The sequence below is a fragment of the Bufo gargarizans genome, chromosome 1 (genome assembly GCF_014858855.1).
Source record: "Bufo gargarizans isolate SCDJY-AF-19 chromosome 1, ASM1485885v1, whole genome shotgun sequence".
Lineage (NCBI taxonomy): Eukaryota > Metazoa > Chordata > Amphibia > Anura > Bufonidae > Bufo > Bufo gargarizans.
In genome coordinates, this window is record NC_058080.1 from 650,235,508 (window position 1) to 650,258,650 (window position 23,143).

The window sequence follows — 23,143 nt, forward strand, 5'->3', positions numbered from 1 at the left end:
GTGGTGTATTCTTGGCCCTGTTATAGGCTTTCTTGATAGGTCTTTTACTATATTCTCTTTCAAGGAACCGGTTTCTCAGAATATCAGCTTGTCACTCAAAATCCACATTGTTGGAACAAATCCTTCTTATCCTAATGAATTGGCCAGTTGGAATTCCCCTAATGGTCTGTTTTGGGTGTGACGATGATGCATGTAATAGCGCGTTCACAGATGTCTCTTTCCTGTATACATCCGTCTGTAAATAACCATAATCATCAATAGTGTTGATCATGAATATTCAACACTTCGAGAATTTGCAAATATATAGAATATAGTAATATATATTTGCAATTTCTAATATACAAGATTTTATTTTTAAACAGTACATGATCCCTCCCTGTTTGTAGCTTGCAGGCTAATGAGAAGGCTGCAATATCTTTGACTTTAGGAGTAGTGTTGATTGCAAATTTTCGTACTGCTAATTTTTCTCGCAAATTTTTCAATGGCCGATTTACGCAATCAAGAAAACAATGACTGAGATAATGAATTCTCGAATTTGCGAATATATGGCGAATATTCACCCAAAAATTTACGAAATATCACAAATTCGAATATTGCCCCTGCCGCTCATCACTAATAATCAACCTTAATTGTAACATTCAGAAAATCAACTGTATTAGAATCATAGTTGCAGGTTAAGTGGATGTTATATCCATTGTCATTAAGGTCATTGATAAAAACCCTGAAGCCCATCCGATGAACTTTCAAAAAATGTAGTCCCTCACATCAGGCACATCACCTCTCCAGTGGTAACTGCTAAGTTGTCATTCTCATATAACCACAATGTCTTAAACTCTTCAGTCTGACTGTATATGCAGGTTCAGTGAAGCCAGGCCTTTATCAGATTACTTCAGAAAGATTGAGGCATTGATTTGTATGCAAAATTGTTTTTAATTTTACTTATTTTATAATATTTGTAGATTACAGTCAAATATCTTAACCACTAGTGATGAGCGGCAGGGGCAATATTCGAATTTGCGATATTTCGCGAATATTTGGGCGAATATTCGCCATATATTCGAGAATTTGCAAATTCATGATCTCCAGGCATTATTTTCTTGATTGCGAAAATTCGTATAAAATTTCCATTTAAATTTTTGCATAAAAATTTGCATGAACTGGTATTTTCCCAAAAATCGAATATTCGCAATTACGAATATATTTTGCGATATTAGAAATATTCGCGAATTCTCGAAGTGCCGATATTCGTGATTAAATTCGCAATTCGAATATTCGTGATCAACACTATTAACCACTACACTATAGAGCTACATGCCCAGGGTTGTGAAAAAAATACATAAATATGAGACATCTGCTGTATAGGAATACTTACTAGTAGTTTTTTTTTTTTAAGTAACTGGCCATGCAGCTCTATAGTGTAGTGGTTAACATTCTGGGCTGTAATATAGAAGGTAGTGAGTTTGAATCCTTTCAGAAATATAGGCTAAATTTATTTTAAAAATATATATATACGTTTTTAGCCATAATATAGTTACATATATTATTATATATTTAGAATATATAATATATTATAATATATGTACAGTCATGTGAAAAAATTAGGACACCCTTTGAAAGCATGTGGTTTTTTGTAACATTTTTAATAAAAGGTTATTTCATCTCCGTTTCAACAATACAGAGAGATTAAAGTAATCCAACTAAACAAAGAAAACTGAAGAAAAGTCTTTTCAAGATCTTCTGTAAATGTCATTCTACAAAAATGCCTATTCTAACTGAGGAAAAAGATAGGACACCCTTGCCCCTAATAGCGAGTGTTACCTCCTTTGGCTGAAATAACTGCAGTGAGACGGTTCTTGTAGCCATCTACCAGTCTTCGACATCGGTCTGAGGAAATTTTACCCCACTCCTCAATGCAGAACTTTTTCAGCTGTGAGATGTTTGAGGGGTTTCTTGCACGTACAGCCCTTTTCAAGTCACCCCACAGCATCTCAATGGGATTCAAATCTGGACTTTGACTTGGCCATTCCAGGACTCTCCATTTCTTCTTTTTCAGCCAATCTTTGGTTGATTTACTAGTATGTTTTGGGTCATTGTCATGTTGCATGGTCCAGTTCCGCTTCAGCTTTAATTTTCTAACTGATGGTCTCACATGTTCTTCAAGCACCTTCTGATACACAGTAGAATTCATCGTGGATTCTATGATGGTGAGCTGACCAGGTCCTGCTGCAGCAAAGCAGCCCCAAACCATGACACTTCCACCTCCATGCTTCACAGTTGGTATGAGGTTCTTTTCTTGGAATGCTGTGTTTGGTTTACGCCAAACATGTCCTCTGCTGTTGTGTCCAAATAATTCAATTTTGTACTCATCTGTCCAAAGAACATTATTCCAGAAGTCCTGGTCTTTGTCAACTTTATCTCTGGCAAATGTCAGTCTGGCCTCGATGTTTCTCTTGGAAAGCAAAGGTTTCCTCCTTGCACACCTCCCATGCAAGTTAAACTTGTACAGTCTCTTTCTGATTGTAGAGGCATGTACTTCTACATCAACAGTAGCCAGAGCCTGCTGTAGTTCTCGAGATGACACTTTAGGGTTTTTGGAGACCTCTTTTAGCATCTTGCGGTCTGCTCTTGGGGTGAACTTGCTGGGGCAACCAGTCCTGGGCATGTTGGCAGTTGTTTTGAAAGCCCTCCACTTGTAGACTATCTTCCGGACAGTGGAATGGCTGATTTCAAAATCTTTTGAGATCTTTTTAAATCCCTTCCCAGACTCATAGGCTGCTACAATCTTTTTTCTGAAGTCCTCTGACAGCTCTTTTGCTCTCACCATGGTGCTCACTCTCACTTCAACAGTCAGGAGCACACCAAACTAAATTTCTGAGGTTTAAATAGGGCAAGCCTCATTCAACATGCAGAGTAACGATCTACTAATTATGTGCACCTGGTGTGATATACCTGTGTGAGATCTGAGCCAATTTAAGAGGGAATACATGTGAGGGTGTCCTATCTTTTTCCTCAGTTAGAATAGGCATTTTTGTAGAATGACATTTACAGAAGATCTTGAAAAGACTTTTCTTCAGTTTTCTTTGTTTAGTTGGATTACTTTAATCTCTCTGTATTGTTGAAACGGAGATGAAATAACCTTTTATTAAAAATGTTACAAAAAACCACATGCTTTCAAAGGGTGTCCTAATTTTTTCACATGACTGTAAATAAATTATGGCTAAAATATCAGTAGTAGTTTCCTACATATTATGCATTCATTTAATTCTCGCCAGAAACTTTTCAGAAATAGAGGCTAAATGAGATTTAAATACACTGACTCGAGCATCGCGGAACCCTGCGATGTGCCAAGCATAGCGATGCTCAAGCCGAACTAGTGTTTTTCTAACTTCTTTTTTTACTTTATTTTTTGTGCCACTCTGGGACTTCAACTTTTGCTGGACTGATACCTTTTACAATGCATCACAATACTTCTGTATTGTAATGCATTGGCTGCAAGTGTATTACACACTGTAAGTCAAGGGCTACACAAGGACATGTGTCGCGTGAAAGTTGTGTCACAGTCGCAGCATGTCGCATTTCGCAGTGCGACACCATGGACTATCATTATAAAAATTGTCACGCAATATTGGTGCAACAAAATGTCGTGCAATAAATGTTGTTGTGTAGCCCTAGCCTAATACACTTATAGCCTGCTCTCTGTGAAATCCAGGGGGCTGGATCTCAGCCCCCTGGAAGGAAGATATTGGGCTGCCTTCCCTATCATCAGGTTACCGTCACAGCAGCGCGGGGACCAGATGGCCACCCCGCACCCGGCAGGATCCTGCACGTGCCGCGGTCAGCGCTGACTGTGGCAGTGCGAGAGTTAATGCACCGGCATCAGGGTTTTCACTGATGTCGGCGCATACAGCAGGGGTCCAGCTATCAGTGACCTCCGGACCCCTGCCGCTGCTGCACCCGCCCGATCAGCCCACCATTAGAGTTGAGCGAACACCTGGATGTTCGGGTTCGAGAAGTTCGGCCGAACATCCCGGAAATGTTCGGGTTCGGGATCCGAACCCGATCCGAACTTCGTCCCGAACCCGAACCCCATTGAAGTCAATGGGGACCCGAACTTTTCGGCACTAAAAAGGCTGTAAAACAGCCCAGGAAAGAGCTAGAGGGCTGCAAAAGGCAGCAACATGTAGGTAAATCCCCTGCAAACAAATGTGGATAGGGAAATGAATTAAAATAAAAATTAAATAAATAAAAATTAACCAAAATCAATTGGAGAGAGGTTCCATAGCAGAGAATCTGGCTTCCCGTCACCCACCACTGGAACAGTCCATTCTCAGATATTTAGGCCCCGGCACCCAGGCAGAGGAGAGAGGTCCCGTAACAGAGAATCTGTCTTCATGTCAGCAGAGAATTAGTCTGCATGTCATAGCAGAGAATGAGGCTTCACGTCAGCCACCACTGCAACAGTCCATTGGCATATATTTAGGCCCAGCACCCAGGCAGAGGAGGGAGGTCCCGTAACAGAGAATCTGTCTTCATGTCAGCAGAGAATTAGTCTGCATGTCATAGCAGAGAATGAGGCTTCACGTCAGCCACCACTGCAACAGTCCATTGGCATATATTTAGGCCCAGCACACACACAGGCAGAGGAGAGAGGTCCCGTAACAGAGAATCTGGCTTCATGTCAGCAGAGAATCAGTCTGCATGTCATAGCAGAGAATGAGGCTTCACGTCAGCCACCACTGCAACAGTCCATTGGCATATATTTAGGCCCAGCACACACACAGGCAGAGGAGAGAGGTCCCGTAACAGAGAATCTGGCTTCATGTCAGCAGAGAATCAGTCTGCATGTCATAGCAGAGAATGAGGCTTCACGTCAGCCACCACTGCAACAGTCCATTGGCATATATTTAGGCCCAGCACCCAGGCAGAGGAGGGAGGTCCCGTAACAGAGAATCTGTCTTCATGTCAGCAGAGAATTAGTCTGCATGTCATAGCAGAGAATGAGGCTTCACGTCAGCCACCACTGCAACAGTCCATTGGCATATATTTAGGCCCAGCACACACACAGGCAGAGGAGAGAGGTCCCGTAACAGAGAATCTGGCTTCATGTCAGCAGAGAATCAGTCTGCATGTCATAGCAGAGAATGAGGCTTCACGTCACCCACCACTGCAACAGTCCATTGGCATATATTTAGGCCTAGCACACAGGCAGAGCAGAGAGGTCCCGTAACAGACAATCTGGCTTCATGTCAGCAGAGAATCAGTCTGCATGTCATAGCAGAGAATCAGGCTTCACGTCACCCACCACTGCAACAGTCCATTGGCATATATTTAGGCCTAGCACACAGGCAGAGCAGAGAGGTCCCGTAACAGACAATCTGGCTTCATGACAGCAGAGAATTAGTCTGCATGTCATAGCAGAGAATGAGGCTTCACGTCAGCCACCACTGCAACAGTCCATTGGCATATATTTAGGCCCAGCACCCAGGCAGAGGAGAGAGGTCCCGTAACAGACAATCTGGCTTCATGTCAGCAGAGAATTAGTCTGCATGTCATAGCAGAGAATCAGGCTTCACGTCAGCCACCACTGCAACAGTCCATTGTCATAAATTTAGGCCCAGCACCCAGGCAGAGGAGAGAGGTCCCGTAACAGACAATCTGGCTTCATGTCAGCAGAGAATTAGTCTGCATGTCATAGCAGAGAATGAGGCTTCACGTCAGCCACCACTGCAACAGTCCATTGGCATATATTTAGGCCTAGCACACAGGCAGAGCAGAGAGGTCCCGTAACAGACAATCTGGCTTCATGACAGCAGAGAATCAGTCTGCATGTCATAGCAGAGAATCAGGCTTCACGTCAGCCACCACTGCAACAGTCCATTGTCATAAATTTAGGCCCAGCACCCAGGCAGAGGAGAGAGGTCCCGTAACAGAGAATCTGGCTTCATGTCAGCAGAGAATCAGTCTTCATATCATAGCAGAGAATCAGGCTTCACGTCACCCACCACTGTAAGAGTCAATTTTCATAAATTTAGGCCCAGAACCCAGGCAGAGGAGAAAGGTCCCGTAACAGACAATCTGGCTTCATGTCAGCAGAGAATCAGTCTTCATATCATAGCCTAGAATCAGGCTTCACGTCACCCACCACTGTAAGAGTCAATTTTCATAAATTTAGGCCCAGAACCCAGGCAGAGGAGAAAGGTCCCGTAACAGACAATCTGGCTTCATGTCAGCAGAGAATCAGTCTTCATATCATAGCAGAGAATCAGGCTTCACGTCACCCACCACTGCAACAGTCAATTGTCATAAATTTAGGCCCAGCACCCAGGCAGAGGAGAGAGCTCCCGTAACAGAGGATCTGGCTTCATGTCAGCAGAGAATCAGTCTGCATGTCATAGCAGAGAATGAGGCTTCACGTCACCCACCACTGCAACAGTCCATTGGCATATATTTAGGCCTAGCACACAGGCAGAGCAGAGAGGTCCCGTAACAGACAATCTGGCTTCATGTCAGCAGAGAATCAGTCTGCATGTCATAGCAGAGAATGAGGCTTCACGTCACCCACCACTGCAACAGTCCATTGGCATATATTTAGGCCTAGCACACAGGCAGAGCAGAGAGGTCCCGTAACAGACAATCTGGCTTCATGACAGCAGAGAATCAGTCTGCATGTCATAGCAGAGAATGAGGCTTCACGTCACCCACCACTGCAACAGTCCATTGGCATATATTTAGGCCTAGCACACAGGCAGAGCAGAGAGGTCCCGTAACAGACAATCTGGCTTCATGTCAGCAGAGAATCAGTCTGCATGTCATAGCAGAGAATGAGGCTTCACGTCACCCACCACTGCAACAGTCCATTGGCATATATTTAGGCCTAGCACACAGGCAGAGCAGAGAGGTCCCGTAACAGACAATCTGGCTTCATGACAGCAGAGAATCAGTCTGCATGTCATAGCAGAGAATGAGGCTTCACGTCACCCACCACTGCAACAGTCCATTGGCATATATTTAGGCCTAGCACACAGGCAGAGCAGAGAGGTCCCGTAACAGACAATCTGGCTTCATGACAGCAGAGAATCAGTCTGCATGTCATAGCAGAGAATGAGGCTTCACGTCACCCACCACTGCAACAGTCCATTGGCATATATTTAGGCCTAGCACACAGGCAGAGCAGAGAGGTCCCGTAACAGACAATCTGGCTTCATGTCAGCAGAGAATCAGTCTGCATGTCATAGCAGAGAATGAGGCTTCACGTCACCCACCACTGCAACAGTCCATTGGCATATATTTAGGCCTAGCACACAGGCAGAGCAGAGAGGTCCCGTAACAGACGATCTGGCTTCATGTCAGCAGAGAATCAGTCTGCATGTCATAGCAGAGAATCAGGCTTCACGTCAGCCACCACTGCAACAGTCCATGGTCATAAATTTAGGCCCAGCACCCAGGCAGAGGAGAGAGGTCCCGTAACAGACAATCTGGCTTCATGTCAGCAGAGAATTAGTCTGCATGTCATAGCAGAGAATCAGGCTTCATGTCAGCCACCACTGCAACAGTCCATTGGCATATATTTAGGCCTAGCACACAGGCAGAGGAGAGGTTCATTCAACTTTGGGTAGCATCGCAATATAATGGTAAAATGAAAATAAAAATAGGATTGAATGAGGAAGTGCCCTGGAGTCCAATAATATATGGTTATGGGGAGGTAGTTAATGTCTAATCTGGACAAGGGACGGACAGGTCCTGTGGGATCCATGCCTGGTTCATTTTTATGAACGTCAGCTTGTCCACATTGGCTGTAGACAGGCGGCTGCGTTTGTCTGTAATGACGCCCCCTGCCGTGCTGAATACACGTTCAGACAAAACGCTGGCTGCCGGGCAGGCCAGCACCTCCAAGGCATAAAAGGCTAGCTCTGGCCACGTGGACAATTTAGAGACCCAGAAGTTGAATGGGGCCGAACCATCAGTCAGTACGTGGAGGGGTGTGCACACGTACTGTTCCACCATGTTAGTGAAATGTTGCCTCCTGCTAACACGTTGCGTATCAGGTGGTGGTGCAGTTAGCTGTGGCGTGTTGACAAAAGTTTTCCACATCTCTGCCATGCTAACCCTGCCCTCAGAGGAGCTGGCCGTGACACAGCTGCCTTGGCGACCTCTTGCTCCTCCTCTGCCTTGGCCTTGGGCTTCCACTTGTTCCCCTGTGACATTTGGGAATGCTCTCAGTAGCGCGTCTACCAACGTGCGCTTGTACTCGCGCATCTTCCTATCACGCTCCAGTGCAGGAAGTAAGGTGGGCACATTGTCTTTGTAGCGTGGATCCAGCAGGGTGGCAACCCAGTAGTCCGCACAGGTTAAAATGTGGGCAACTCTGCTGTCGTTGCGCAGGCACTGCAGCATGTAGTCGCTCATGTGTGCCAGGCTGCCCAGGGGTAAGGACAAGCTGTCCTCTGTGGGAGGCGTATCGTCATCGTCCTGCCTTTCCCCCCAGCCACGCACCAGTGATGGACCCGAGCTGCGTTGGGTGCCACCCCGCTGTGACCATGCTTCATCCTCATCCTCCTCCACCTCCTCCTCATCCTCGTCCTCCTCGTCCTCCAGTAGTGGGCCCTGGCTGGCCACATTTGTACCTGGCCTCTGCTGTTGCAAAAAACCTCCCTCTGAGTCACTTCGAAGAGACTGGCCTGAAAGTGCTAAAAATGACCCCTCTTCCTCATCCTCCTCCTCCTCCTCCTGGGCCACCTCCTGTTCCATCATCGCCCTAAGTGTTTTCTCAAGGAGACATAGAAGTGGTATTGTAACGCTGATAACGGTGTCATCGCCACTGGCCATGTTGGTGGAGTACTCGAAACAGCGCAACAGGGCACACAGGTCTCGCATGGAGGCCCAGTCATTGGTGGTGAAGTGGTGCTGTTCTGTAGTGCGACTGACCCGTGCGTGCTGCAGCTGAAACTCCACTATGGCCTGCTGCTGCTCGCACAGTCTGTCCAGCATGTGCAAGGTGGAGTTCCACCTGGTGGGCACGTCGCATATGAGGCGGTGAGCGGGAAGGCCGAAGTTACGCTGTAGCGCAGACAGGCGAGCAGCGGCAGGATGTGAACGCCGGAAGCGCGAACAGACGGCCCGCACTTTATGCAGCAGCTCTGACATGTCGGGGTAGTTGTGAATGAACTTCTGCACCACCAAATTCAGCACATGCGCCAAGCAAGGGATGTGCGTCAAATTGGCTAGTCCCAGAGCTGCAACGAGATTTCGCCCATTATCACACACCACCAGGCCGGGCTTGAGGCTCACCGGCAGCAACCACTCGTCGGTCTGTTGTTCAATACCCCGCCACAACTCCTGTGCGGTGTGGGGCCTGTCCCCCAAACATATGAGTTTCAGAATGGCCTGCTGACGTTTACCCCGGGCTGTGCTGAAGTTGGTGGTGAAGGTGTGTGGCTGACTGGATGAGCAGGTGGAAGAAGAGGAGGAGGAAGCCGAGAAGGAGGAGGTGGCAACAGGAGGCAAAGAATGTTGCCCTGCGATCCTTGGCGGCGGCAGGACGTGCGCCAAACAGCTCTCCGCCTGGGGCCCAGCTGCCACTACATTTACCCAGTGTGCAGTTAGGGAGATATAGCGTCCCTGGCCGTGCTTACTGGTCCACGTATCTGTGGTTAGGTGGACCTTGCTACAGATGGCGTTGCGCAGTGCACACTTGATTTTATCGGATACTTGGTTGTGCAGGGAAGGCACGGCTCTCTTGGAGAAGTAGTGCCGGCTGGGAACAACATACTGTGGGACAGCAAGCGACATGAGCTGTTTGAAGCTGTCTGTGTCCACCAGCCTAAATGACAGCATTTCATAGGCCAGTAGTTTAGAAATGCTGGCATTCAGGGCCAGGGATCGAGGGTGGCTAGGTGGGAATTTACGCTTTCTATCAAATGTTTGTGAGATGGAGAGCTGAACGCTGGCGTGTGACATGGTTGAGACGCTTGGTGACGGAGGTGGTGGTGGTGGTGTTGGTGGTACATCCCCTGTTTGCTGGGCGGCAGGTGCCAACGTTCCTCCAGAGGCGGAGGAAGAGGCCGAGGCGGCAGCAGCAGAATAGGCCGAGGCGGCAGCAGCAGAAGAGGTAGCAGGGGGAGCCTGAGTGACTTCCTTGGTTTTAAGGTGTTTACTCCACTGCAGTTCATGCTTTGCATGCAGGTGCCTGGTCATGCAGGTTGTGCTCAGGTTCAGAACGTTAATGCCTCGCTTCAGGCTCTGATGGCACAGCGTGCAAACCACTCGGGTCTTGTCGTCAGCACATTGTTTGAAGAAGTGCCATGCCAGGGAACTCCTTGAAGCTGCCTTTGGGGTGCTCGGTCCCAGATGGCGGCGGTCAGTAGCAGGCGGAGTCTCTTGGCGGCGGGTGTTCTGCTTTTGCCCACTGCTCCCTCTTTTGCTACGCTGTTGGCTCGGTCTCACCACTGCCTCTTCCTCCGAACTGTGAAAGTCAGTGGCACGACCTTCATTCCATGTGGGGTCTAGGACCTCATCGTCCCCTGCATCGTCTTCCACCCAGTCTTGATCCCTGACCTCCTGTTCAGTCTGCACACTGCAGAAAGACGCAGCAGTTGGCACCTGTGTTTCGTCATCATCAGAGACATGCTGAGGTGGTATTCCCATGTCCTCATCATCAGGAAACATAAGTGGTTGTGCGTCAGTGCATTCTATGTCTTTCACCGCTGGGGAAGGGCTAGGTGGATGCCCTTGGGAAACCCTGCCAGCGGAGTCTTCAAACAGCATAAGAGACTGCTGCATAACTTGAGGCTGAGACAGTTTCCCTGGTATGCATGGGGGTGATGTGACAGACTGATGGGGTTGGTTTTCAGGCGCCATCTGTGCGCTTTCTGCAGAAGACTGGGTGGGAGATAATGTGAACGTGCTGGATCCACTGTCGGCCACCCAATTGACTAATGCCTGTACCTGCTCAGGCCTTACCATCCTTAGAACGGCATTGGGCCCCACCATATATCGCTGTAAATTCTGGCGGCTACTGGGACCTGAGGTAGTTGGTACACTAGGACGTGTGGATGTGGCAGAACGGCCACGTCCTCTCCCAGCACCAGAGGGTCCACTAACACCACCACGACCATGTCCACGTCCGCGTCCCTTACTAGATGTTTTTCTCATTGTTATGGTTCACCACAACAACAAATATATTATTTGGCCCAATGTATTGTATTCAAATTCAGCGGGATATAAATTTGAGGCCTAGTATTTAGGCGCTGGGTGACCGGTATGGATTTAGTGACAGAATTAGACTTGGAAATGCACAGAAGCGTGTGTGTGAAGTTATTCTGAATGACCCTATGTGCACCTTCAATATTATATACCCTTTTAGGGATAGATTTCAAATAGCTCTGATATAGCAGAAACCACTAAATTATGAAATTGCTAAATTGGGAATTGTACTTCAACCCAGAACAAAAAATGTGCTTTGACGGACACTAAATATCTTGCCCAGCAACAACAGTACACCGGTGGGTAACGAGAGATTTAGAGGGAATTAAATTTGAGGCCTAGTATTTAGGCGCTGGGTCACCGGTATGGATTTAGTGACAGAATTAGACTTGGAAATACACAGTAGCGGGTGTGTGTGAAGTTATTCTGAATGACCCTATGTGCACCTTCAATATTATATACCCTTTTAGGGATAGATTTCAAATAGCTCTGATATAGCAGAAACCACTAAATTATGAAATTGCTAAATTGGGAATTGTACTTAACCCAGAACAAAAAATGTGCTTTGACGGACACTAAATATCTTGCCCAGCAACAACAGTACAGCGGTGGGTAACGAGAGATTTAGAGGGAATTAAATTTGAGGCCTAGTATTTAGGCGCTGGGTCACCGGTATGGATTTAGTGACAGAATTAGACTTGGAAATGCACAGAAGCGTGTGTGTGAAGTTATTCTGAATGACCCTATGTGCACCTTCAATATTATATACCCTTTTAGGGATAGATTTCAAATAGCTCTGATATAGCAGAAACCACTAAATTATGAAATTGCTAAATTGGGAATTGTACTTCAACCCAGAACAAAAAATGTGCTTTGACGGACACTAAATATCTTGCCCAGCAACAACAGTACAGCGGTGGGTAACGAGAGATTTAGAGGGAATTAAATTTGAGGCCTAGTATTTAGGCGCTGGGTCACCGGTATGGATTTAGTGACAGAATTAGACTTGGAAATACACAGTAGCGGGTGTGTGTGAAGTTATTCTGAATGACCCTATGTGCACCTTCAATATTATATACCCTTTTAGGGATAGATTTCAAATAGCTCTGATATAGCAGAAACCACTAAATTATGAAATTGCTAAATTGGGAATTGTACTTCAACCCAGAACAAAAAATGTGCTTTGACGGACACTAAATATCTTGCCCAGCAACAACAGTACAGCGGTGGGTAACGAGAGATTTAGAGGGAATTAAATTTGAGGCCTAGTATTTAGGCGCTGGGTCACCGGTATGGATTTAGTGACAGAATTAGACTTGGAAATGCACAGAAGCGTGTGTGTGAAGTTATTCTGAATGACCCTATGTGCACCTTCAATATTATATACCCTTTTAGGGATAGATTTCAAATAGCTCTGATATAGCAGAAACCACTAAATTATGAAATTGCTAAATTGGGAATTGTACTTCAACCCAGAACAAAAAATGTGCTTTGACGGACACTAAATATCTTGCCCAGCAACAACAGTACAGCGGTGGGTAACGAGAGATTTAGAGGGATTTAAATTTGAGGCCTAGTATTTAGGCGCTGGGTCACCGGTATGGATTTAGTGACAGAATTAGACTTGGAAATGCACAGAAGCGTGTGTGTGAAGTTATTCTGAATGACCCTATGTGCACCTTCAATATTATATACCCTTTTAGGGATAGATTTCAAATAGCTCTGATATAGCAGAAACCACTAAATTATGAAATTGCTAAATTGGGAATTGTACTTCAACCCAGAACAAAAAATGTGCTTTGACGGACACTAAATATCTTGCCCAGCAACAACAGTACAGTGGTGGGTAACGAGAGATTTAGAGGGATTTAAATTTGAGGCCTAGTATTTAGGCGCTGGGTCACCGGTATGGATTTAGTGACAGAATTAGACTTGGAAATGCACAGAAGCGTGTGTGTGAAGTTATTCTGAATGACCCTATGTGCACCTTCAATATTATATACCCTTTTAGGGATAGATTTCAAATAGCTCTGATATAGCAGAAACCACTAAATTATGAAATTGCTAAATTGGGAATTGTACTTCAACCCAGAACAAAAAATGTGCTTTGACGGACACTAAATATCTTGCCCAGCAACAACAGTACACCGGTGGGTAACGAGAGATTTAGAGGGAATTAAATTTGAGGCCTAGTATTTAGGCGCTGGGTCACCGGTATGGATTTAGTGACAGAATTAGACTTGGAAATACACAGTAGCGGGTGTGTGTGAAGTTATTCTGAATGACCCTATGTGCACCTTCAATATTATATACCCTTTTAGGGATAGATTTCAAATAGCTCTGATATAGCAGAAACCACTAAATTATGAAATTGCTAAATTGGGAATTGTACTTCAACCCAGAACAAAAAATGTGCTTTGACGGACACTAAATATCTTGCCCAGCAACAACAGTACAGCGGTGGGTAACGAGAGATTTAGAGGGAATTAAATTTGAGGCCTAGTATTTAGGCGCTGGGTCACCGGTATGGATTTAGTGACAGAATTAGACTTGGAAATACACAGTAGCGGGTGTGTGTGAAGTTATTCTGAATGACCCTATGTGCACCTTCAATATTATATACCCTTTTTGGGATAGATTTCAAATAGCTCTGATATAGCAGGAACCACTAAATTATGAAATTGCTAAATTGGGAATTGTACTTCAACCCAGAACAAAAAATGTGCTTTGACGGGCACTAAATAACTTTCCCAGCTACAACAGGACAACGGTAACGAGAGATTTAGAGGGATTTAAATTTGAGGCCTAGTATTTAGGCGCTGGGTGACAGGTATGGGTTTAGTGACAGAATTAGACTTGGAAATACACAGTAGCGGGTGTGTGTGAAGTTATTCTGAATGACCCTATGTGCACCTTCAATATTATATACCCTTTTTGGGATAGATTTCAAATAGCTCTGATATAGCAGAAACCACTAAATTATGAAATTGCTAAATTGGGAATTGTACTTCAACCCAGAACAAAAAATGTGCTTTGACGGACACTAAATATCTTGCCCAGCAACAACAGTACAGCGGTGGGTAACGAGAGATTTAGAGGGAATTAAATTTGAGGCCTAGTATTTAGGCGCTGGGTCACCGGTATGGATTTAGTGACAGAATTAGACTTGGAAATACACAGTAGCGGGTGTGTGTGAAGTTACTCTGAATGACCCTATGTGCACCTTCAATATTATATACCCTTTTTGGGATAGATTTCAAAGAGCTCTGATATAGCAGGAACCACTAAATTATGAAATTGCTAAATTGAGAATTGTATTTCAACCCAGAACAAGAAATGTGCTTGAACGGACACTAAATAACTCGCCCAGCTACAGCACTAGGGACAGATTTAGCTGGATATAAATTTGAGGCCTAGTATTTAGGCGCTGGGTGACCGGTATGGATTTAGTGACAGAATTAGACTGGGATATGGCCAAAAAATGAACAGACTATTGCTGGTTAAATGCACTTGGTGTGACAGCTTCACCCTGATGTAGGCTTTAGCCAAAAAACAACCACACCATTGAGGGTTAAATGCACTTGGTGACAGGCGCAGCTTGCCCCTGATTTTGTATATGGCCAAAAAATGAACAGACTATTGCTGGTTAAATGCACTTGGTGTGACAGCTTCACCCTGATGTAGGCTTTAGCCAAAAAACAACCACACCATTGAGGGTTAAATGCACTTGGTGACAGGCGCAGCTTGCCCCTGATTTTGTATATGGCCAAAAAATGAACAGACTATTGCTGGTTAAATGCACTTGGTGTGACAGCTTCACCCTGATGTAGGCTTTAGCCAAAAAACAACCACACCATTGAGGGTTAAATGCACTTGGTGACAGGCGCAGCTTGCCCCTGATTTTGTATATGGCCAAAAAATGAACAGACTATTGCTGGTTAAATGCACTTGGTGTGACAGCTTCACCCTGATGTAGGCTTTAGCCAAAAAACAACCACACCATTGAGGGTTAAATGCACTTGGTCGCAGCTTGTGCTGGCGCACCACAAGACACAAAATGGCCGCCGATCACCCCAGAAAAATGAGACTGACAAACGGTCTGTGCAGCCTAAAAACAGTGAGCAATTGAGGATCAGCAGCTCAATGATCCACAGCTGCAGATCGATCAGTTAATCAAGTCCTTTGGAGGAGTTAATCTGCCTAATCTCGCCCTACTGTCGCAGCCGCAACCTCTCCCTACGCTAATCAGAGCAGAGTGACGGGCGGCGCTATGTGACTCCAGCTTAAATAGAGGCTGGGTCACATGGTGCTCTGGCCAATCACAGCCATGCCAATAGTAGGCATGGCTGTGATGGCCTCTTGGGGCAAGTAGTATGACGCTTGTTGATTGGCTGCTTTGCAGCCTTTCAAAAAGCGCCAAGAAAGCGTCACAAAAGCGCCAAGAAAGCGACGAACACCGAACCCGAACCCGGACTTTTACGAAAATGTCCGGGTTCGGGTCCGTGTCACGGACACCCCAAAATTCGGTACGAACCCGAACTATACAGTTCGAGTTCGCTCATCCCTACCCACCATACATGTATGGCGCTGGTCCTTAAGTCACATCCACCAGCGCCTTACATGTACTGTGCAGGTCCTTAAGGGGTTAAAGGTTGTGCATTGTATAGGAGTCTCCAGACTTGCCTCCTTTTTTTTTTTCTTTCATTGCTTGCTAGAAGTGAGTACATTATAGTGCAATTATATTGTTGACATATTTGGAAAGTTTTTTCTTCTATTGTGTAACTTACTTTTACTGTAAACAGTAGGAAGGAAACTTTGGGCACCCTGCATGGTTAGTTCTTAGTAGTGTCCCCTTTGACGAGTATGACAGCTTGTAAATGCTTTTTGTAGCTTGCCAAGAGTCTTTCAGTTCTTGTTTGAGTTATTTTTATCCAGTCTTCCTGGCAAAAGTCTTCCAGTTCTGTGAGATTCCTGGGCTGTCTTGCTCTTTTGAGTTCTATCCACAGATTTTCAATAATGTTCCGATGAGAGGACTATGAGGGCCATGGTAAAACCTTTAGCTTGTGCCTTTTGAGGTAGTCTATTGTGGATTTTGAGGTGTGTTTATCTATTTGTAAAAGCCATCCTTTTTTCAACTTTAGCTTTTTTTTACAGTTGCTGTTATGTTTGCTTCTAGAATTTTCTGGAATTTCATTAAATCCATTCTTCCCTCTACCAATGAAATTGGCTGCAACACAATCGCAAAGTGTGATTGATCCACCCCCATGCTTAAAGGGATTCTGTCACCAGTTTTAACCCCCTCCAGATAAAAATATGGTTATGTTCAGGGAGCTTTACTGATTCCTAATGTGGTCTTATAAATGTAATCTGTAGGGTCATTTTGCCTAAAAAACGCTATTACTAACCTGTCATTCATAAAAATAAGGTGTCCAAGGGGATGTAAATGGATCCAAGTGGCCGTCCACACCCGCCGCCGTTCGTGCCCAGCACCGCCTTTCCTGACCTCAGCGCCACCTCATAATCCTGTGTGACGCCTCCGGCTCTCCCTCCCTCCCCCCTCCTTCTGCTCTAACATCTCGCGCGTGCGCACTGGCCTCTGCCTGATGCGCCCGTGCGGACTTCTCCGTTCGGCTTCATGGAGCGAAGTGCGCATGCGCTGGCACTTTGCTCAACCTCCCGATGACCTGCACACTCGCTCCATGAAGCCGAACGGAGAAGTCCGCACGGGCGCATCAGGGAAGTTCTTCCCTTTTTCCCCCCCCGTTTTCCTCTCCGGCTGGCAATGGGGGAGTGGCTTCATAGAGGCAGGGCGTGGCTTCACGGAGATGGGCGTGGCTTGTAAGGTCTGGGTTTCTGGGGTGAAGCCAGTGGTTGGAGAAAAGAGAGAAAAAGGAAAATGATGTCACTCGGTCTTGAATGTCACATACAACAAACTTTTGAAGCTTCTATCTCAAGAGGAACCCAGAAGTTGACCGCAAGACAGTTCTCCCATTCATTTCCTATGGTAGACTCTGGTGCCCCGAGTTCTTCCATTTTTCAGTTCAAACTATTTAATGTTTGTTTGTTTTGTTTAATTTCCTTTAACTTTTTTACTTGAAGGGGTGTAATTGAGAAGAGAGGGTTTTTTTTATGAATTGTTAAAATGGAAGTTAGAAACAAAGGAGTGTTGTGAATGTTTTAAAATAGCGGAGCTGGTCACGTTATCCAAAGCGAGCTAATGGCTCATTGACAGATGATAATATATCTGACAAGCATTAGCAAAACACTATGGGGGTCATTTATCATTTAAGCTTGTTTTTATGTCAGTTTTAAATCTGGCTTTGCTTTGTGCGCCTGCACCAAATTTATAAACTGATGCACCTTAATAATATATGTGGCGTTGGTGTAATGTGGTTTACACCTTTAGTTATAAAAGTAGACCAGGGGGCTGCCCGGTGAGCTGTGACTTTTTTTGCAATTTTTGCATATTAAATGAGCCATAATCCAGGTCTAATCTCACTTTTAGTTCTTAAAATAGACAACTGTGAAAAGTGACAAGGAACACGAAAAGTTGCAAAAATGTTGCAGTTGCCATGGAAATGTCACAGTTGGCATGACTTGTGACTTTTTTACACCACAAATATGACACACTGTATCTGCTTTCATAAATGACCTCCATAATTTTAGCCAGTGATAAAAGTTTTCTTTAGTTTAAATTTTCTTCTGTGCATTTAATACGTCATTTACAGCTTTTATTTTGCTTTGAAGTATTTATCGCAAAATTCTTAAATTATTTGCCATGCATATCGACAACAGAGAAATTAGTATTTTTTCTAACCTGTTTATCTTGTTTGTTTCAGATCCTTGCCATCCAAACCCCTGCCATAATGGAGGATTTTGTGAAATAAGTGCAGCATATCGAGGTGATACATTTATTGGATACTTTTGCAAATGTCGTCATGGCTTTAATGGAATCCACTGCCAGCATAGTAAGACACCCTTTCAACTATAAATCCTTCCTATCTAATTATTTGATGACTATGATCATTTTAGATTTTTTTTTATATATGTTTTTTTATTCCAATCTTTGTTGTATGATGTTTTTCTGGGAGCCTTGTAGTTAAGTTTGTGAAGGGGATCTATTCTATAAAAATGTTTTATGCTACCTGCATACTGTTGCCGGTTTGAAAACAGAAATTCTGCACAGATTTCCATGTGTTTTTTCTGCATTTTCGCATCAAATCCCCCCCATGTGTTACTTGTGGATTTAGTTTTTGTTTGCGATGCAATTTTCCCGATCTTACCTTTCACAATTTCCTTTCCAAAAGTAAAAATCTGCTTAAAAATCATCAGAAACAACTGATATGCTCTGGATTTCAAAATCCAGACGCCAGGTCAATTTCTGCATGGAAAAAAAAAAAAACTAAGTGTACATGAGATTTGTCTAATCTCATTCACTTTCCTGGTATTGTATTATGCTGTGGTTTTTCCGCATGAGAATCTGCGTGGTAAGACTCTACATAATCAACAGCGTGTGCAAATAGCCTTGTATGGTGTGGACTAAGCAAGTGTATAAAGGTATGAAAGAAATTGGGACAATGCGAACTGGAAGCAAGAATAAAGTATTCTGACAGCTCACCTTAGGTTTTAAATTGAACTATCAGCAAGAGATCACATTTAGGCCTCATGCACACGGCTGTTGCCCGGTATACTCCCCGCTTCATAGATGCGGAGCCATTCACTACGGAGTGCTTCCGTGGTGTTTCTGTCTGTGCCTCTGCACCTTTTTTTTTGCGGTGTGGACGGATCATGGACCCGTTCAAGTTGAATGGGTCTTGATCCGTCCCCAATGCACGGAAAGTTGTACAATGGCCGTATGCAAGAGGCCGTAAACATATGCTTTCTTGTAAGCAAAAGGGAGTTTCAGGAGAGCGTTTTCCTGCATTTTATAGAAGAATAGGAAAATCCCTTTATTGTCCTCAATCACATTTACAACAGGAGCAAAAATAAGAGTAATTAGAAATTAAAGAGTAAAAATACAAGAAAAAACATAACACAGAATTTACTTTAAAAATTCACTATTGGTTTTTTGGGAACAGTGGTGGTTATAAATCCTAACCGCTGCTGGGAGGAAGGACCTCCGATAACGTTCCTTTGTGCACCTAGGATGCAGCAGTCTGTCACTGAAGGAGCTCTCCAGCTTCACAACAGCTTCATACATGGGGTGGGAGACATTGTCTAACAGTGAAGTTAATTTTGCTAGAGTTCTTCTGCCACCCACCTCCTGCACTGGATCAAGGGGACAACCTAGGACAGAGCTGGCCTTCTTAATGAGCTTATCTAATCTCTGTCTCTCAGCCACAGATAAGCTGTACACAATGTAGAATATTTCCACTTACACAGTTAATACTGTATTAACATCTGTATCATAGAATACATTTTAAGTTAATAATAATAATAATTACAAATATAAATTTTTGCTAATTACATATCAGCATCCTGGAAATCTCTCTATCATTCCAGGTGGGTAACATATATTCCAAATGGTGACTGTCCATATAAAATACTGGGTAGGTTATTTAAGAGACTATCCAGCTTGTAATTATAGATGCATCATGTGGATGAGATGACTACTAGGTACAGGGCAGACCAGCCAATATCCTCTTTCCCCATGGACCTGCAATTCTGAAGTCATTGCAGGAACCCCAGAATCAGTCATCTTGTAGAGTCTTGCTGCTGCTGCCACTGTGGGAGCAGGTAGCATTAGCATGTAGCTGTACATTGGGCTGAATACATTCTACTGATGGGTCCTAGGCACCCCAGTCAAACACTGAGGACAGCATAAAAATGGCACTTGCAACAAAAGTTGTGTTTAGAAGTTGCAAAGGCAGTGTTTGGGACTTTTTAATGCCAGAAAAATGGCACAGGGAGAGGATAAATCTTCCCCGTTCTTTTTAACTTACTAAAAGGATTGTTTGCTTTCATTACCAGGAGTGAACAAACCATGCTGACAGATCTTATTATGACTTGTGAATAACCAGGGCATGAACAGACATCAATCTGATGCTCATTAATACTGTACATGAACACCCAAATAGCCTGACTGACATCTGAACAACTAAGGCCTCTTTCACACTTGCGTTGTCCGGATCCGGCGTGTACTCCACTTGCCGGAATTACACGCCGGATCCGGAAAAACGCAAGTGAACTGAAAGCATTTGAAGACAATCCGTCTTCAAAATGCTTTCAGTGTTACTATGGCAGCCAGGACGCTATTAAAGTCCTGGTTGCCATAGTAGGAGCGGGGAGCAAGGGAGCGGCATACTTACCGTCTGCGCGGCTCCCGGTGCGCTCCAGAATTACGTCAGAGCGACCCATGCGCATGGATGACGTGCCATGCAATCACGTCATCTATGCGCCTGGGGCGCCCTGACGTCACTCTGGAGCGCCCCGGGAGCCGCACGGACGGTAAGTATGCTGCTCCCCCGCTCCCCACTACACTTTACCATGTCTGCAAGGACTTTAGCGTCCCGGCAGCCATGGTAACCATTCAGAAAAAGCTAAACGTCGTATCCGGCAACGCGCCGAAACGACGTTTAGCTTAATTCCGGATCCGGCCTTGCGGCAAGTGTTCGGGATTTTTGGCCGGAGGCGGTATTTTCTCTGGCCAAAATAACATTCCGGTCCGGAACTGAAGACATCCTGATGCATCCAGAACGGATTTCTCTCCATTCAGAATGCATGGGGATAATCCTGATCAGGATTCTTCCGGCATAGAGCCCCGACGACGGAACTCTATGCCGGAAGACAAGAACGCAGATGTGAAAGAGGGTTTTCAAAGTTTAGAAGAGGTGAATTTTTAGAGGTGAAACAATTACATAGTAACCAGATAGTAAGAAAAGACAACAACCCATAGCTCTATATATTATTACTATTAAAATAGTCAGTTTAACAGTATAGAATTAAAGTTTACTTTTGGTATTGTGAAGTTATGCAGCTTCTAAGGCAGTTATAAAATGACCATACACATTAGACTAATAGTAGCCAAACCTGCTGATTTCAGCACGAACAGACATCAATCTAAACGGCAGCATGGTGGCCCAGTGGCTAGCCGCTAGCACTGGTGCTTTGCAGCATTGGGATTCTACATTCAAATCTGACCAAGGACAACATCTGCATGGAGTTTGTATGTTCTCCTGGTGCTTGCATAGGTTTTCTCCAGGTACTACGGTTTCCACCCACACTTCAAAGACATACTGAGAGGGAACTTAGATTGTGAGCCCCATTGGGGACAGCTTGATGCTAATGTCTGTAAAGCGCTGGGGAATACAGCAGCACTATCTACAGTTAGGTCCATATATATTTGGATAGAGACAAAAAAATTCAGTTGAAGTTCAGACTTTTTTGGAGTTTCTACCACCAGATTTTGAGATTTTTCACTGACTAACACTAGTGATCTGCTAGTGTCTGCACTACCTAACAGTGCTCTTGTATTACCTTTGTCTGCTGCTGTTAAGCTTAAAAACATACTTTTATTGATATGCAAATGAGCCTCTAGGTGCTATGGGGGTGTCTTTTCAGCACCTAAAGGCTCCGTCTACTCACTGATTCTGCCGCCCACCACGTCCCTCCAGCCCACCCCTCTCGTCTAGTTTGACAGCACTGTTAGGTACTGCAGACACTAGGAGATCGCTAGTGTCAGTCAGCAAAAAATCTCAAAATCTGGTGGTAGAAACCTGTTCAGCTTTAATTCAGTAGGTTGAACAAAATAATTGCATAAAAATATGAGGAACTAAAGCATTTTTTAAACTCATAGAAACATAGAAACGTAGAATGTGTCGGCAGATAAGAACCATTTGGCCCATCTAGTCTGCCCAATATATTTGAATCCTATGAATAGTCCCTGGCTCTATCTTATATGAAGGATAGCCTTATGCCTATCCCATGCATGCTTAAACTCCTTCACTGTATTTGCAGCTACCACTTCTGCAGGAAGGCTATTCCATGCATCCACTACTCTCTCAGTAAAGTAATACTTCCTTATATTACTTTTAAACCTTTGCCCCTCTAATTTAAAACTGTGTCCTCTTGTGGTAGTTTTTCTTCTTTTAAATATGCTCTCCTCCTTTACCGAGTTGATTCCCTTTATGTATTTAAAAGTTTCTATCATATCCCCTCTGTCTCGTCTTTCTTCCAAGCTATACATATTAAGGTCTTTTAACCTTTTCTGGTAAGTTTTATCCTGCAATCCATGTACTAGTTTAGTAGCTCTTCTCTGAACTCTCTCTAGAGTATCTATATCCTTCTGGAGATATGGCCTCCAGTACTGCGCACAATACTCCAAGTGAGGTCTCACCAGTGCTCTGTACAGCGGCATAAGCACTTCACTCTTTCTACTGCTTATACCTCTCCCTATACATCCAAGCATTCTGATAAGATGGGAACACCCCTTTAAGTCATTATCCTATCCACATTTGTTTGCAGATCACTTGCCATGCTCTTAACCACATTTTGCTGCCTTTTGCAGCCCTCTAGCCCTTTCCATTACTTTTTTAGAGCCATTTTAGTGCTCCAAAGTTCGGGTCCCTATTGACTTCAATGGGGTTCGGGATCAAGTTCGGATCCCGAACTCAAACTTTTTTGCAAAGTTCAGCCGAACCTGTCGAACCCGAACTTCTAGGTGTCCGCCCAACTCTACCAGCAACCTGTCCTTCTACCAGCAACCTCAATCTCTTCATTTCAGAGGCTCAAAAGTAATTGGACAAATTAAATAATTGTAAATAAAATGTTAATTTCTAATACTTGCTTGAAAACCCTTTGTTGGCAATGACTGCCTGATGTCTTGAACTTCCCCAGACGCTGTGGTTCCTCCTTTTTAATGATCTGCCTTAACTGAAGCAGTTGTCAGTTGCTGTTTGTTTGTGAGCCTTTCTGTCTGACGTTTAGTCTTTAATAAGTGAAA

The 23,143-nt window shown here is 44.5% G+C and overlaps 1 protein-coding gene across 2 annotated transcripts in view; it reads left to right on the forward strand.

Annotated features, from left to right (window-relative positions):
• The window catches only part of EDIL3 (EGF like repeats and discoidin domains 3), an 869,353-nt gene that overhangs the window by 363,624 nt on the left and 482,586 nt on the right, over positions 1–23,143 (forward strand). Inside the window, exon 3 of one of the 2 annotated variants that reach the window (XM_044276012.1) lies at positions 18,042–18,170. In XM_044276012.1, the coding sequence (XP_044131947.1) occupies positions 18,042–18,170 (129 nt within the window). The remainder of the gene's footprint in view (positions 1–18,041; positions 18,171–23,143) is intronic. The other variant, XM_044276013.1, reaches the window with a different exon arrangement.